This window comes from Triticum urartu, chromosome 3 (assembly GCF_003073215.2).
Source record: "Triticum urartu cultivar G1812 chromosome 3, Tu2.1, whole genome shotgun sequence".
Classification (NCBI taxonomy): domain Eukaryota; kingdom Viridiplantae; phylum Streptophyta; class Magnoliopsida; order Poales; family Poaceae; genus Triticum; species Triticum urartu.
The window spans coordinates 626,959,331-626,971,471 of NC_053024.1; the positions used below are offsets into that span (position 1 = coordinate 626,959,331).

The window sequence follows — 12,141 nt, forward strand, 5'->3', positions numbered from 1 at the left end:
TTAGCGGGCCGAAGTTTCATCAACTGTCACGCTCGCTACGCCACCCACACACGCCGCGGCCCTACCGCCGCCGCCTCACCTGCGCACGCGGCGGCACCCACCGCAGCCGCACCCATGTGCCGCCTCGCGTGCGCATGCTGCCGCACCCTTACCGCCGCCCGTGCACACCGCCGCCGCTCGCGCCCGCCGCCACGGCCTCGCCGATGGCCACCGCACCGGCGGGTCCTAGCAATTATCTTTTTTTGTATTTAACTAAAAGTAAAACAGAAATGCTTTTAGGAGAAGAAGATTAGGGGAACAGACGAAAGTTACTCTCATGAAACTTTCTCTAACTTTTACCGGAAGGCCAAAAAACCAATTTTACGAAAAAAAAATTAAGGAAACAATTTGGGTTGTTGCTCTGAGCCGATGGTTCTGCTTGGTTTTGGATAAAGACCACCGAGAGGAAAATGTTCAGCATAGGATTCTGGGATATGGACCCGATTCTTTTGGAGTAGCGCGCGGTGACCTCCCAACGGCAAGCAGTGGTCTCGCTAGCTCTTGTTGGTTTTCCTTTTCTTTTCCAAGTGATCAACGGCAAGCATAGGATTCTTTACCCGCCCCGATCGGGTCAACTACGTGCGTACGGGCGCATCTTCTTGCTCCGTAACAGTAGTATGGTGCACTCCTATGCCGGGATCTCCTCGACCGTGCGTAGTGGTGAAGATCTCGGCAGCTGATCGGGTGAGTGAAACTAACGTCGCTGCCGCTGGGATCTGCTTGACAAATGGCAACGTACGTACGACCCTTTTCCCGCATGGCTTCGGAGCCACGGCCGGATCCGGATGGTTTCTAGCACTGCCGTACAAGATTCCTAATTACCCATCACATGTTCAATTACTGCCATCTTTTAGGCACATGTTCCGTCGCTTGCCCACGCGGTGTATTATTGGTGGGCTCCGTCAGATTCAGAACGAGCGAAGGATGTTTCACGACTTCGATCTGATGAAACCCTAAAAAGCTTAACACGTGCTCCGTGATCACGTCACTTTCTTAACCATGGTACCGCAGTACAATGCCACACAGGACCCCCCAATGCATGGCTGCACTGAACCGTGGCTCGCTCGCCGGGCCCCCACCGGAACCCAACAAAATCGGCCCAACCCCGCCGTGTCGAGACGTGACGAGTGACGACCGCCCACACGCCGCCGACGAAGCGCGCCGCGCCGCTTGCGTGCGTACTCCGTCGTCGTCGCCACCCTACATCTGCATGGCCGCGCCACGGCGCCACTTCCCAACCACCGCGAGCGCCCACGGTGAAATGTGAAATCCCACACGGTCGATACGCCGATCTCGATTGCACCCCGTGCTCGTGGAATTTACCAGTGCCAATCCACCGCCCCCCAACCAATCAGTGCCCCCCACGCTGCGCACGCACTGCACATTGCGGGCGCGGCATGTGCGGGCTATCTCGGGTCACAGCACGCGCGATCCGATCCGGTTGGAGATTACGATGATCATGGCAGACTTGTTAATCCCAAACGGGTCCTTCCTTTCCGTCAGAGACTACTAGCTGGAGGATCGAGGCACGAAGGTATCAAGAGCGAGTCTTGGCTGTCCATCGATCGGACCGTACGTCAAATCCCCACTGGGTTCTATAATACGGCGTACGAGCACGTGCCCGCGGATCGCCGAGGCCGGCCCGAACGTACCATGTCAATTCGCTCCTCCTGTACGTGCCCCCCTAGCTCGAGACCCCCATTTTCCTTCACCTTACGGGTAGATCGATCGGACGAGATCACTGACCACATCACGGCGTTGTTCTTGCCCATTTACGCCCCCGCTGCTGCCCAACCCCGCCTCTGACTCCAGCTCGTCCCGGTCCACCGTCACCTTGCCTGGCTCGGCCGCCTGCGTCCAAGTCGCACGTCGTCGACCTCGGCAGCATCTACGTAGTTGCCTCAGCGTGTACGCAGGCGCCGCTGGCCGGCGTCCCTCTCTCTCTCTCTCTCTCTGATGCTGGGTACGGTGCGTGCAACGTGGTGGGATCAAGGCATCCTCGGAACAGAGCCGGTACCTGAGCCAGAGCCACGTCGTACCCGACGGTGGCACCAGACGGCGATGAATGGGGCGCTTGATGAGCCGGACGGACCTCGGTCCGGGTTTCCTTTCAATTCCCCCCACCTTCCAATCCCCCACTTGGCACATGCACGCCGGAAGAATCCAAGGCGCGCTCCGCCATTGACTATACACATCGGTTGATCCATCCATATCATCATGAACGCATATCTTGATCCCGGAGGTAATAACAATATACTACTACGCCTACGCGCTGCGTGTCGCCAGCGTGACCAAGGGACAAAAGAAGAGTCCGGTGACTCAGCGGCCAGCGCGACGGGAACAGTGCCGGTGCGAGGATCCGATCGGGGGAAGTGGCGACAAGGCCATGCACGCACGCACGAGCAGCAGCAGCGGCGGCGGCGGCGGCCCGTAGTGATGATGATGATGATGCCGCCGGTACGTACGGACGGTAATGTCCGCCGCTGCTAACCGCGCCGTACTCGTCATTCGCCAATCATCCACCTGCCCTGCCGCGGCGCAACAGGTTAAAAACAAGACAAACCACATGCATGAGATCGATCGGATGAATCATCGAATCATGCAAACCCGAACACGGCTCTCCTTCCTCGCCGCAGTTCGATCTGCTCGGAGGCAGCGGTCTGCTGGACGCGGAGAGCACGGCCAGCTGCTCATCATTATGTTTATGTTTATGCTCCGTCTGCCTGCTGGTTCGTAATGTTACTGTAGCGCCCAACCGACGTTCGAACGACGACGCGGTTCATGACAGAGATTCCAACGACTTTCGTGGGAATCTAAATTTTCTCGGGTTTCGACCGAGTTTGCTTGCGGAGTAGATTGCTGAGCCGTCTGCGCTAAGTTGATTTGGTTTGTTTTTCACAAGTTGATGATTTTGTGATCCAGTCATGATTTTTCTTACGCTTCGGAATTTCAACTGGCTGGAATAACCATACGGCAGACGACGTCGACCTGGGCATAAGAAATTAGATGGCTCAAATGTTACTTCAGCCTATATCCAATTTAGAAATCACCGGCAGACTCTGTGGGCGTAGATTTGTGCGAATCCAGTCAGGATCAACCAAATTGATTTACTGTCGGCGATGCATTATTTTTTCGACAAAGGATTGATTTTATTGATTAAAAATAAAGCATCAAGCGAATACATACATAATGAGCATACATACAGCCTATGCATAGTTAAGATTCACTTAGCCAACATCAACACACACAAATATAACACGCCGGCAAATAGCAAAGTCATACACGACCAAAAACTATGCCTAAGCGAGAGAGAAAATATATCTCAAAGCGATCAACATTGATCCACAAACTATAGCAATGACCTTATCCACGCCAACTACATCTTTACATCATAAGAACAACAAAATTCTTTAACAGCAACGCCTTCAGAAAGGATTTGACGTTCAAGCGTCGCCGTCGTCGAATCCGGCCACTAAAGCCTAGATTCTAGATTTTCACCCTAAAGGTCAAATATTAGCATATTCGAGCAATGCCTTCAACAAGGTAACGATGCAAAACAACACCATTGCCAGGCATAACCAACTCGGGTCAGACTTAGGTTTTCACCCCGGAGCTCAAGACATGTTAATCGAGTCAATATGTTGTCACCTCGAAACATGCTCTATCACTGCTTTGTAGATAAATCACAAATCATAGTGCAGTTAAGACAAACGCTTCCCTTCAGGCTTCGTCGGTAAGCCCGTAGATTCACCTTCCCACTGCCTACCGCTCTGGCGGTCGGTGACGGGGAGGGGAATCTTGATGCCTTTGCTCCGGCTAATAGTTTATGTTAGGATTTTTTAGCCTTCACAAGTGCGATGCTCGGGCAGATGGCCGCGCTTCTTCTTCGAGGTTCACTTTCGAGCTTCGATCATCATTGAGTCCGTCCATCTAGATGCTGCCGACAGAGCTTTGGCATAGATTCCCGTTGCCTCCTTGGGGAGTCGAGGTTAGGGTATCTTGTCGTGTGTGTGCAACGGCGAGATTTGATGCCAGTTCCTTCAGATCTGTTAAGGGTTAACATCGACGACCGCGGTTCTGGGGGCACTTGTCCTTAGGGCATGTGCACGAAGACTTTCTGACTGTCAACGACAAGATCAAGCTGGCTTTGGTAGGGGAGTGACGACAACAACGCGTCAATGGCTAATTTTGGCGACGATAGTGGCCCTTTGGTGGTCTGGAGACCTCAATATACTTTTTATTATATTTGAGGTACTTTATACTTATGATAAACTTTTATAATTTATATGGATATTTTTCAAAAAAAAATAAGGCCGTAACAATACACGATACTAGACAACCTCTTACATAGCAGATATCGGGATAACCGGACAACACCAAACACATACAACTATGTTGCAAAAAAACATACGAAAGGTCTGAAGACAATAGCACGTCACGTCTTAGAACACCTAAGCCACAAGAATGCCCTAAGGAGGGAGAAGGACACAAAGCGTCGCCTTTGCCGAGCTCGAAGAGACAAGGGTCTTCACCCGAAACTCTAACACAAAGAGGAGAACCACAATGATGTTCACAAGGAAAGAGCGGCCACACCAAAGCGCAGAACATTCATTGGACATCTCACCCGTGCCAGCACAAGGCCTCCAAAATAACCGTGACGAGCACAAACCTCGAGATCCAGTCTGGGCGTCACCGCTACCGAAGACAGAAAAGCGAGCCCGAGCCACCCACCGCTACACCCCATCGTCGCCAACACGACCATCCTTACCTATCCGGAGCGACAACTTTGACCCGCCCTCGGGACCAGATCTGGCCGGCCAGAGCACGAACCCTAGGTTAGAACCACTGCCGCCGCGCGTGTAGGCGTCATTGTCGAGCCCCGCCCCACCCACCACATTGTCTGCCATGGTGTCGCATCGCCTAGCGCCCCGCACAAGGGCCTGGCATGGGGAAGCCGACCTGTGTCGGCCCCGTCGCACAAGGTGTCGAGGACAAGACAAAGCCTCGCCACCATCCATCGGGCTTCGCCTGGTCGTGTCCTCTGGCAAGGCGAGCGAGCAAGAGGGTGGTCGGCGGCGGAGACCTAGGGCGTGCCCTCCCCGTCGCCTCGTGGGAGAGACACAAGATGGATGATAAGAGCATCTTCAGCCACGTACCTCTAACTTGACCCCCTCAAATGCCCGCGGACGCGCCCGGTCAGTGACCGAGGCGTGTTCGTTTTGAGCCCCTACCTTTTCGTCCGCGCAGCCACACTTGTCATATTTTTTTTCTCACATGTCCAGTCACTTGCACTTGATTGGTGGAGAAGAAGAGAGAGAAAGAAAAGAATGAATATAAAAAGAGAAAAGGTGGTCATATGTCCGATCGTGTCATACGTCGTGGACTGACCGGGCGTGCCCGGTCACGTCCGCGAGCCCTCATAACGTGTCCGGGTGGATATGAGGGGTGCCGGTCAGTCCAGACGTTTGAAACGGATATGAGGGGTTTGATTGGGTCGCATTTTTATGACCGGTCACCGGACGGACGGCCTGCCCGAACGTTTGAGATGAATATGAGGGGTCCCGTGGTAGATGCTCTAAGAATTTTCACTTTCACAAGCAAACGTGAGCATGGAAGGCTCCATCAATTGACAATTGAACCTCACATCATGGTCCCCACATGCACCACCACTAGCAGTAACAAATGCTACTACAATATCTCCCCCCCTCTGTCGCTCGCTCGCTCCAACGGGCTTCAAATAGATGGCCCTGCATAAAAGCCACTCATTTCTCCCACTGGCTCACTCTGCTTCCGCTCTCCTCCTCATCCTCTCTGCCACTAACCACCTCCCTCTGCATCAAACCCACCACTCCCTCCTCCCTCCCCTCCCCCGTTTCTCGCTCGCTTTCCCCCGCGACGCGACCGAATCTCCAGCGGCGCCGCCCCCCCCTCCGGCCCCAATGGTGAACCCGCCGGAGCTCTACCACCGGATCCTCGACGTCCCCAGGGGCACCTCCTCGCAGGGGCTCCGCGCCGCCTACAAGGGCCTCGCCAGGAAATGGCACCCCGACAAGCACCCGCCGGCCTCCAAGCCCGAGGCCGAGGCGCGCTTCAAGGCCATCACCGAGGCCTACGAGGTGAGTCCACCGCCCCGCCGCCTCTTCCCCGCGCGTCGCCGCCGTGGAAACCGCATGCATTCGCGGCTCGTCCTGATTCGCTGTCGGCGCGGGCTTGTTTTGGTTGCCGCAGGCGCTCCTGGACCAGCAGGAGAACCGGGCGGTCTTCGGGGCGTGCAACGACGACCGGGCGGCCGAGATGTTCGGGACGTTCGGCGCCGGCGCGCGCATGGCGAGGTCGCGCAGCGACGACTTCTGCATGCGGAGCGCGCCCGCCACGCCCGCCAGGGAGTTCACCAAGGTCTACAGCTCCGGCAACACGGGCGGCCGCCGCGCCTTCGCCGAGTTCTCCAGCTCCATCATGCGCAAGGCGCCGCCGCTGGAGCGCGCCCTCGAGTGCACGCTCGAGGAGCTCTGCCGCGGCTGCAAGAAGCAGGTCAAGTTCACCCGCGACGTCGTCACCAAGAACGGGTACTGCCACTCACTCACCGCTTCCTCCTTCCTCCTCATCCCCCCACCTAATCCATGAGCAGGACCGATTGAAACTTCACCTGAATTCCTCAAGAAAACAAAGTATCAATTCACGCGCAACAGGCCTGATGTGATCCATCATCCATCTACATGGGAGATTTCGACGGATCGATGCCTGGAAAATTTCAGGTCAGGCAAGAATTCAGACTTCCTCCCCGACGGCGACATCCATTCCACCTTGGCACCTTGCGCCTGCCCGCGCCCCCAATTCGCCGCACTGTTTCCAAATCCTCGATGCACAGTAGCCCAGCACCATTGCCGCTCCCTTTCCAGCCTACGCCGCACTTGTTTTTTACAGTGGGTGAACCGCTTTATAGCCCGCCTGCCCGCCTGCCTGCATTCGTCAGGGGAATATCTAGCTTACTTTGGAACATAACAACCAAACCTTTAGGCAACTGCTCTCCGGTGCGCGCCTTTTTTCACCTCGCGGGCATCTATGCCATCCTTGCAAAGATTATCCCACCTAACATGAGACGTAACACGACCGCTAATGATGTTCTTGGAAAGGGTTTAGTGTCAGGGCCCTGTCTCGAGGGGATAATTCTAAGGCTTCGGTTGCTTTCCTTGCCACATATGTGTATGCAAGTTTGTTGGGGGCTTTGATTGCCCTTCTTTTGGACCTATAATCTAACAAAGATGTGGTCCTTTGACGGTATTAATTCATAAAAACCATAATTTCGTGTACATGTGAGGGCATGGCCTAGGAGGGTTCAGAGACAATGACTCCTCAGCTTCCTTGCTCCTTTAGACTCTACTATCCCCTGGGAATGTTGTTGGGCTGATCACCATCACATGATTAATGCCTTTGACAGGTCAATAGTTAAGAAGGAGGTGACCCAGGCGATCATGGTGAACCCGGGGTGGAGGAAGGGGCACAAGGTCACCCTGGACGGCATGGGGGACGAGAGGCCGGGGTGCCTGCCGGCCGACGCCGTCTTCACCGTGGCCGAGAAGAAGCACTCGACGTTCAAGCGGGTGGGCGACGACCTGGTGCTCAAGGCCAAGGTGCCGCTGGTGAGCGCGCTCACCGGCTGGTCCTTCTCATTCAGGCTCCTGAGCGGCAAGAAGGTGAGCTGCTCGTTCGACGACGAGGTCATCTGCCCCGGGTACGAGAAGGTGATCAAAGGCGAAGGGATGCCGATCGCCGAGCAGAGAGGCGCGCGGGGCGACCTACGGGTGAAGCTCGAGATCGTCTTCCCGGAGCAGCTCACCGACGAGCAGCGTGCCGGCCTCGCTCAGATCCTCAAGGACTGCACCTGAGTGAGTCTGCAATGTTGTTGTTAGGCCCAGCTGTATGTATGAGTTTTCCCGGCCGTGCTGTTAATACCTCTCCAGAGGGTGTGAGTACATAAAGAGATGGGTCCTTGTACATACAGTTCAGTTTTTCTCTCTATAAATATATAAAACGTGAGGCAAGCATTATGTGGATAGTATAGTACATGTTTGGTCCATGAGCTGTATGTGCACGCGAGATCTCGCCTTGTTTTCTTGGCCTATTGATGCATCCAGTTCATTCATTGCATTAACTATCGAGTTAACTATCTCAGAGTGCAGTTAATTGGTGCTCGTTCCGTCAGTTACTAGCGTGCGCTGGTGCCAGCCTCGCGCTAATCCCTTGCTTGGCCCAGGAATTTACATTGCAGGTTTGCTTTGTGCATTCTTCCCCAGCTTTTCCTTGTCACCAACTGACACCCTGTTGATGCTGGTGGTGCTTAAATCTCAAGGAATTCAGGACAGTTTCACCAGTTAATCATACTGCTGCTGCAGGTGCAAGGATCGTGGATGGGCCATTTGGTAGGCGAGAAAAGCCCGCGCGATCCGGAGAATTCGACGAAACTGGACCATGGCAATGAATCGCTCGTACTCGAGCGCGAAAATTGAATGAAATGATCTAGTTGAGCTGAGGGGAGGAGGAGCTGGAATTGATGGTTGGTGCAGTGCAGTTCCTCCAGCAGATGTTGGGCCCCTGATGCTCCTGGAAAGGAAAGAGCAACCAAACCAACCCTGTTTGGGAGTTGCGGTGGTTCAGTGCCAATTGGCGTTTGGTAGCCCAGCAGCAACAGAAGAGAGCAACTTGTGTGTGTGCTGCACTAGTGCCAGTAGGTGCTGCACAAACACCTTGGGACAACTTGGCAACAAGTTCTCGATATGCTGCTGAATGCTTATGCCTAAACTAACCTTCCTTTTTTTCTCTTTTCTCAGACCATGCATACTGTAGCGAATTCGACAAGATGTGGTGCCGGCAAAGGAAGAGAAGGCATTTTATGTTCACGTGTCACAGGGTGGTCAAGAGGCTGCTGAATATAGATCCTAAGTTACAAACATGGAAGAATCGGTCGGATCATCGCCGGCGGCGGCGCGGCGGGGATTAGCTAGTACCCCATGACCGCCGACGACATGTTGAGCAGGGGCCCGAGCGTGTCGGGCGCGAACTTCCTGGCGAACAGGAAGCACATGGACGTCGGCCTCTGGTTGTAATAGCAGGGCCTGTCGCTCCTCCACCTCCTCCTCCTGATGCCCTGGATCGCCGCCGCCGTCACGTTCTCGGCCGTGTACTTGGCCGGGTGCGCGCCGCCCTTGCTCCAGTCCACGTACGTCACCGTGCGGTTGGCGTTCCGCGCGCCGTGCAGCATGTTCACCGTGGTCGGGAGGTAGTGCTCGTCCGGGTAGCACGTCGGCCGGCAGTGCCGCCGGAAGAGCGGGTAGTACTTGGTGTCGGCGAGCACGCTGACGGCCAGGTCGCGGCTGAGCTCGAACCACTGCGAGCCCTTCCTCCACTGCGCCAGCCTGATCGCCGGCGCCATGCGGCGGCTGTACCGGCCCTGGCACTGCTTCGTCTGCTGGTAGTAGACCTCCACGAAGCTTTGCCGCGAGCCGACGAGGTAGTCGTAGACCGCCCGGAAGCTGTGCAACGGGATGCAGCTCTCGGAGAGCAGCACGAAGCGCTCGTTGGAGAAGTCCAGCAGCGCGTTCGCCAGCAGCCGCCGCTCCGCGTCCATCAGCGATATCGATCCCCACTCCGTCTCCTGCACGCACGCACGCACGCGGAAAAGGATTAATGGCCGCACGTGAGGATGCATGCATGCCGCCGGTCATGGCGCCGGCGGCATTGTGCTGTGCCTTGTCGTGGAGTGTAGCGCGGACGTTACGTACCTGGCTTGGGATTTGGCGGCCGTAGAAGGGCGAGTCAGCGGAGACGTTCACCGTCATCCCCGGCGGCGCGTGGACGTAGACGGAGAAGCGGTCCTCGTTGCCGCGGAAGAAGCGCTCCCAGAGCGGCGCGAGCGGCAGCTCGCCGCGGCCGGTGAGGAACATGAAGGCCACCTTGGGCACGCGCTTGAACGGGTACTCGGCGGCCACCGGCACCATGGAGGCGCGCCAGAAGAGCTGGTCGTCCGTCATGTCGTGCATGAGCCGCGTCGGGGCCACGAACTCCGCGAAGCCGGCCTCCGCCTCGGCGCGGCCCGGTGGGTGCGCGGGCCAGTGGGTGCGCGGCCCGGTGTACTGGGTGCGCGGCCCGGTGGCCGTCCAGAGGCCGGCGATCACGCCGACCGCGAAGATCACGAGGAGCATCACTGACCTGGCGAGGCAGGTGGAGGACTCCTTCCTCGTGAACATAACCCTCAAGTCGTCGACGACCCCGCCCTTCATGGCCGAGCTCCCTTGTCGCCACGCCACGCTACAAGACGCAAGCGTACAACGCCACTACGCGGCAAAACCAAAACCAAAACCAAAACCCCTCGACATGAACGACGGGGAGAGCTCCGTTGCTCGATCGATCGGTCGGTCGACGGATTTAAACGAGAAGGTCGGCGGCGGATCGCGTGCGAGGCTCGGCTAGCAAAGCATACGATGCGATGCCAGGGCGAGCCGCGCACTCCAGTACGTACACCTCTCCGGCTCCTGATTATTCCCGGGAGCTAGCTAGCCTTCACGGGCAAGCCATGGAGGGAGGCGGAGAGCCGGAGAAAGGTATATGCAGCCGCGGGATCGATCGATCGGTGTTTCCCAGGATGGCGGTGGTAACGTGCGAAAAACAGGCCGGGATGCGGCCAAAAGGAGGGGAGATCGAGACAGGGATCGAGGGAACAACAAGGGGGCGAGGCGCGCGAGAGAGGAGGATCTCCCGCGTTTGAAGTACGTAGCGTGTGCACGCGGGAAGGCGATTTATATACGGCGAGCGCCGTCGCGGGGACACACGAGTCTTCTCGGTAATGTCAAGCCCTAGGTATGCTCGATCGATATATGCTGTCCAGCTTGACGGGATATATGTCAGTTATAGTTTCGAGGGCGTATATGCATAGGAATCCAAGGCGCGTACGTGCGCGCGCGCAGCTTCCGTTCCGGATTGTGTATGGAAGCTTCCTCAAAATACATATCGGTTTTAGAATTACATGAAGGACGTATGATTGCACGTATTCGCGCGAATACGCGAAGACGACAACTTCAAGGATGGCAGAGGGCATATTCGCCAAGGTGAAGTTTGGTAGATTGGTGTCGGATATGTGTAATCTGGCGCAAATGTATAAAGGCACCGTGGGTTAGGATAAATAGACTAGTGAAATTGGTAGACAAACATAGGTCAGAAAGGAGATGATCCAAGCACAAGCGGCGGTGGTGGTCGGTTGATTCTGGCAAGATGATGGCCTCAAGTGGCTTTGTGGTCGATTGCACTATGTCGATTTAGTAATACAGGGAGAAGCGTCTGTGGTCATACCTGAGAATAGTCTCTCTCTTTTTTTTGCGTACCAATTGAGAGCTTTATTCAACGAAAGAGCTCCTAGCATTATCAGCCATAAGACTGGTGAGTAGGAAAGAGGGTCTATATCGAGTCCAACTTTCGGTGGCCAACAATGTGCATGCATGTTTAGCACAAAGGTGTGCCGGTACATTGGCTGACCTGCTTACATATTGAATAACAAAAGAAGAAAAAAAGGAAACTAGCTCTCTAATTTCTAAAAGTAAAGGTGCCACAACAAAAAGGCTATTGTGACGAGTGTTCCAGAGATTAACAATCTCCAGGCAGTCTGTTTCCATGATCACATGGGAGAAGCCACGTAGATTAGTAAAGATAACTCCATCACGCAGCGCCAAAGTCTCCCCTATGAACGGATCCGATATCCCCGGATGGGGTTTGCTCCAGGCACCCAACAAGGCATTTGTGGATCGAGCTACACCTCCCGCGCCCACCTTATTGGAGTCCACATTTACAGTTGCATCTGTGTTTATCTTGATGATCCCCAACTCTGGAGGTATCCACCCATGACCCGGGAGTATCGAAGCATGTGAGTCAGGCATATCAAGCAAAGCCAAATCCTCCCGAATTCTCTTAACCAAAATAAAAGGGTCAAGTTGATCATCATCATGAGTAACTCTATTCCACGAGTGCCATATGGACCACATTACGGAAATCATTTGAGCCCTTTGAACATCAGAGAACCTCCCATCACATATGATGTCACGGGACCATGTATCA

At 55.2% G+C, this 12,141-nt stretch overlaps 2 protein-coding genes across 2 annotated transcripts; one reads left to right on the top strand and one right to left on the bottom strand.

Annotated features, from left to right (window-relative positions):
* The first annotated feature begins 5,793 nt into the window (after positions 1–5,793).
* Positions 5,794–8,105, top strand: LOC125545440 (dnaJ protein homolog 1-like). Its single transcript, XM_048709376.1, has 3 exons — positions 5,794–6,155; positions 6,268–6,605; positions 7,478–8,105. The coding sequence occupies exons 1-3, from the start codon at positions 5,979–5,981 to the stop codon at positions 7,923–7,925; spliced, it is 963 nt and encodes a 320-aa protein (XP_048565333.1). The 5' UTR covers positions 5,794–5,978; the 3' UTR covers positions 7,926–8,105.
* Positions 8,106–8,252: 147 nt separating this feature from the next.
* On the bottom strand, positions 8,253–10,651 carry LOC125545441 (glycosyltransferase BC10-like). The gene is made up of 2 exons (XM_048709378.1): positions 9,819–10,651; positions 8,253–9,691 (listed from the first exon to the last, which is right to left on the bottom strand). The coding sequence occupies exons 1-2, from the start codon at positions 10,314–10,316 to the stop codon at positions 9,038–9,040; spliced, it is 1,152 nt and encodes a 383-aa protein (XP_048565335.1). The 5' UTR covers positions 10,317–10,651; the 3' UTR covers positions 8,253–9,037.
* Between the last annotated feature and the right edge of the window lie 1,490 nt (positions 10,652–12,141).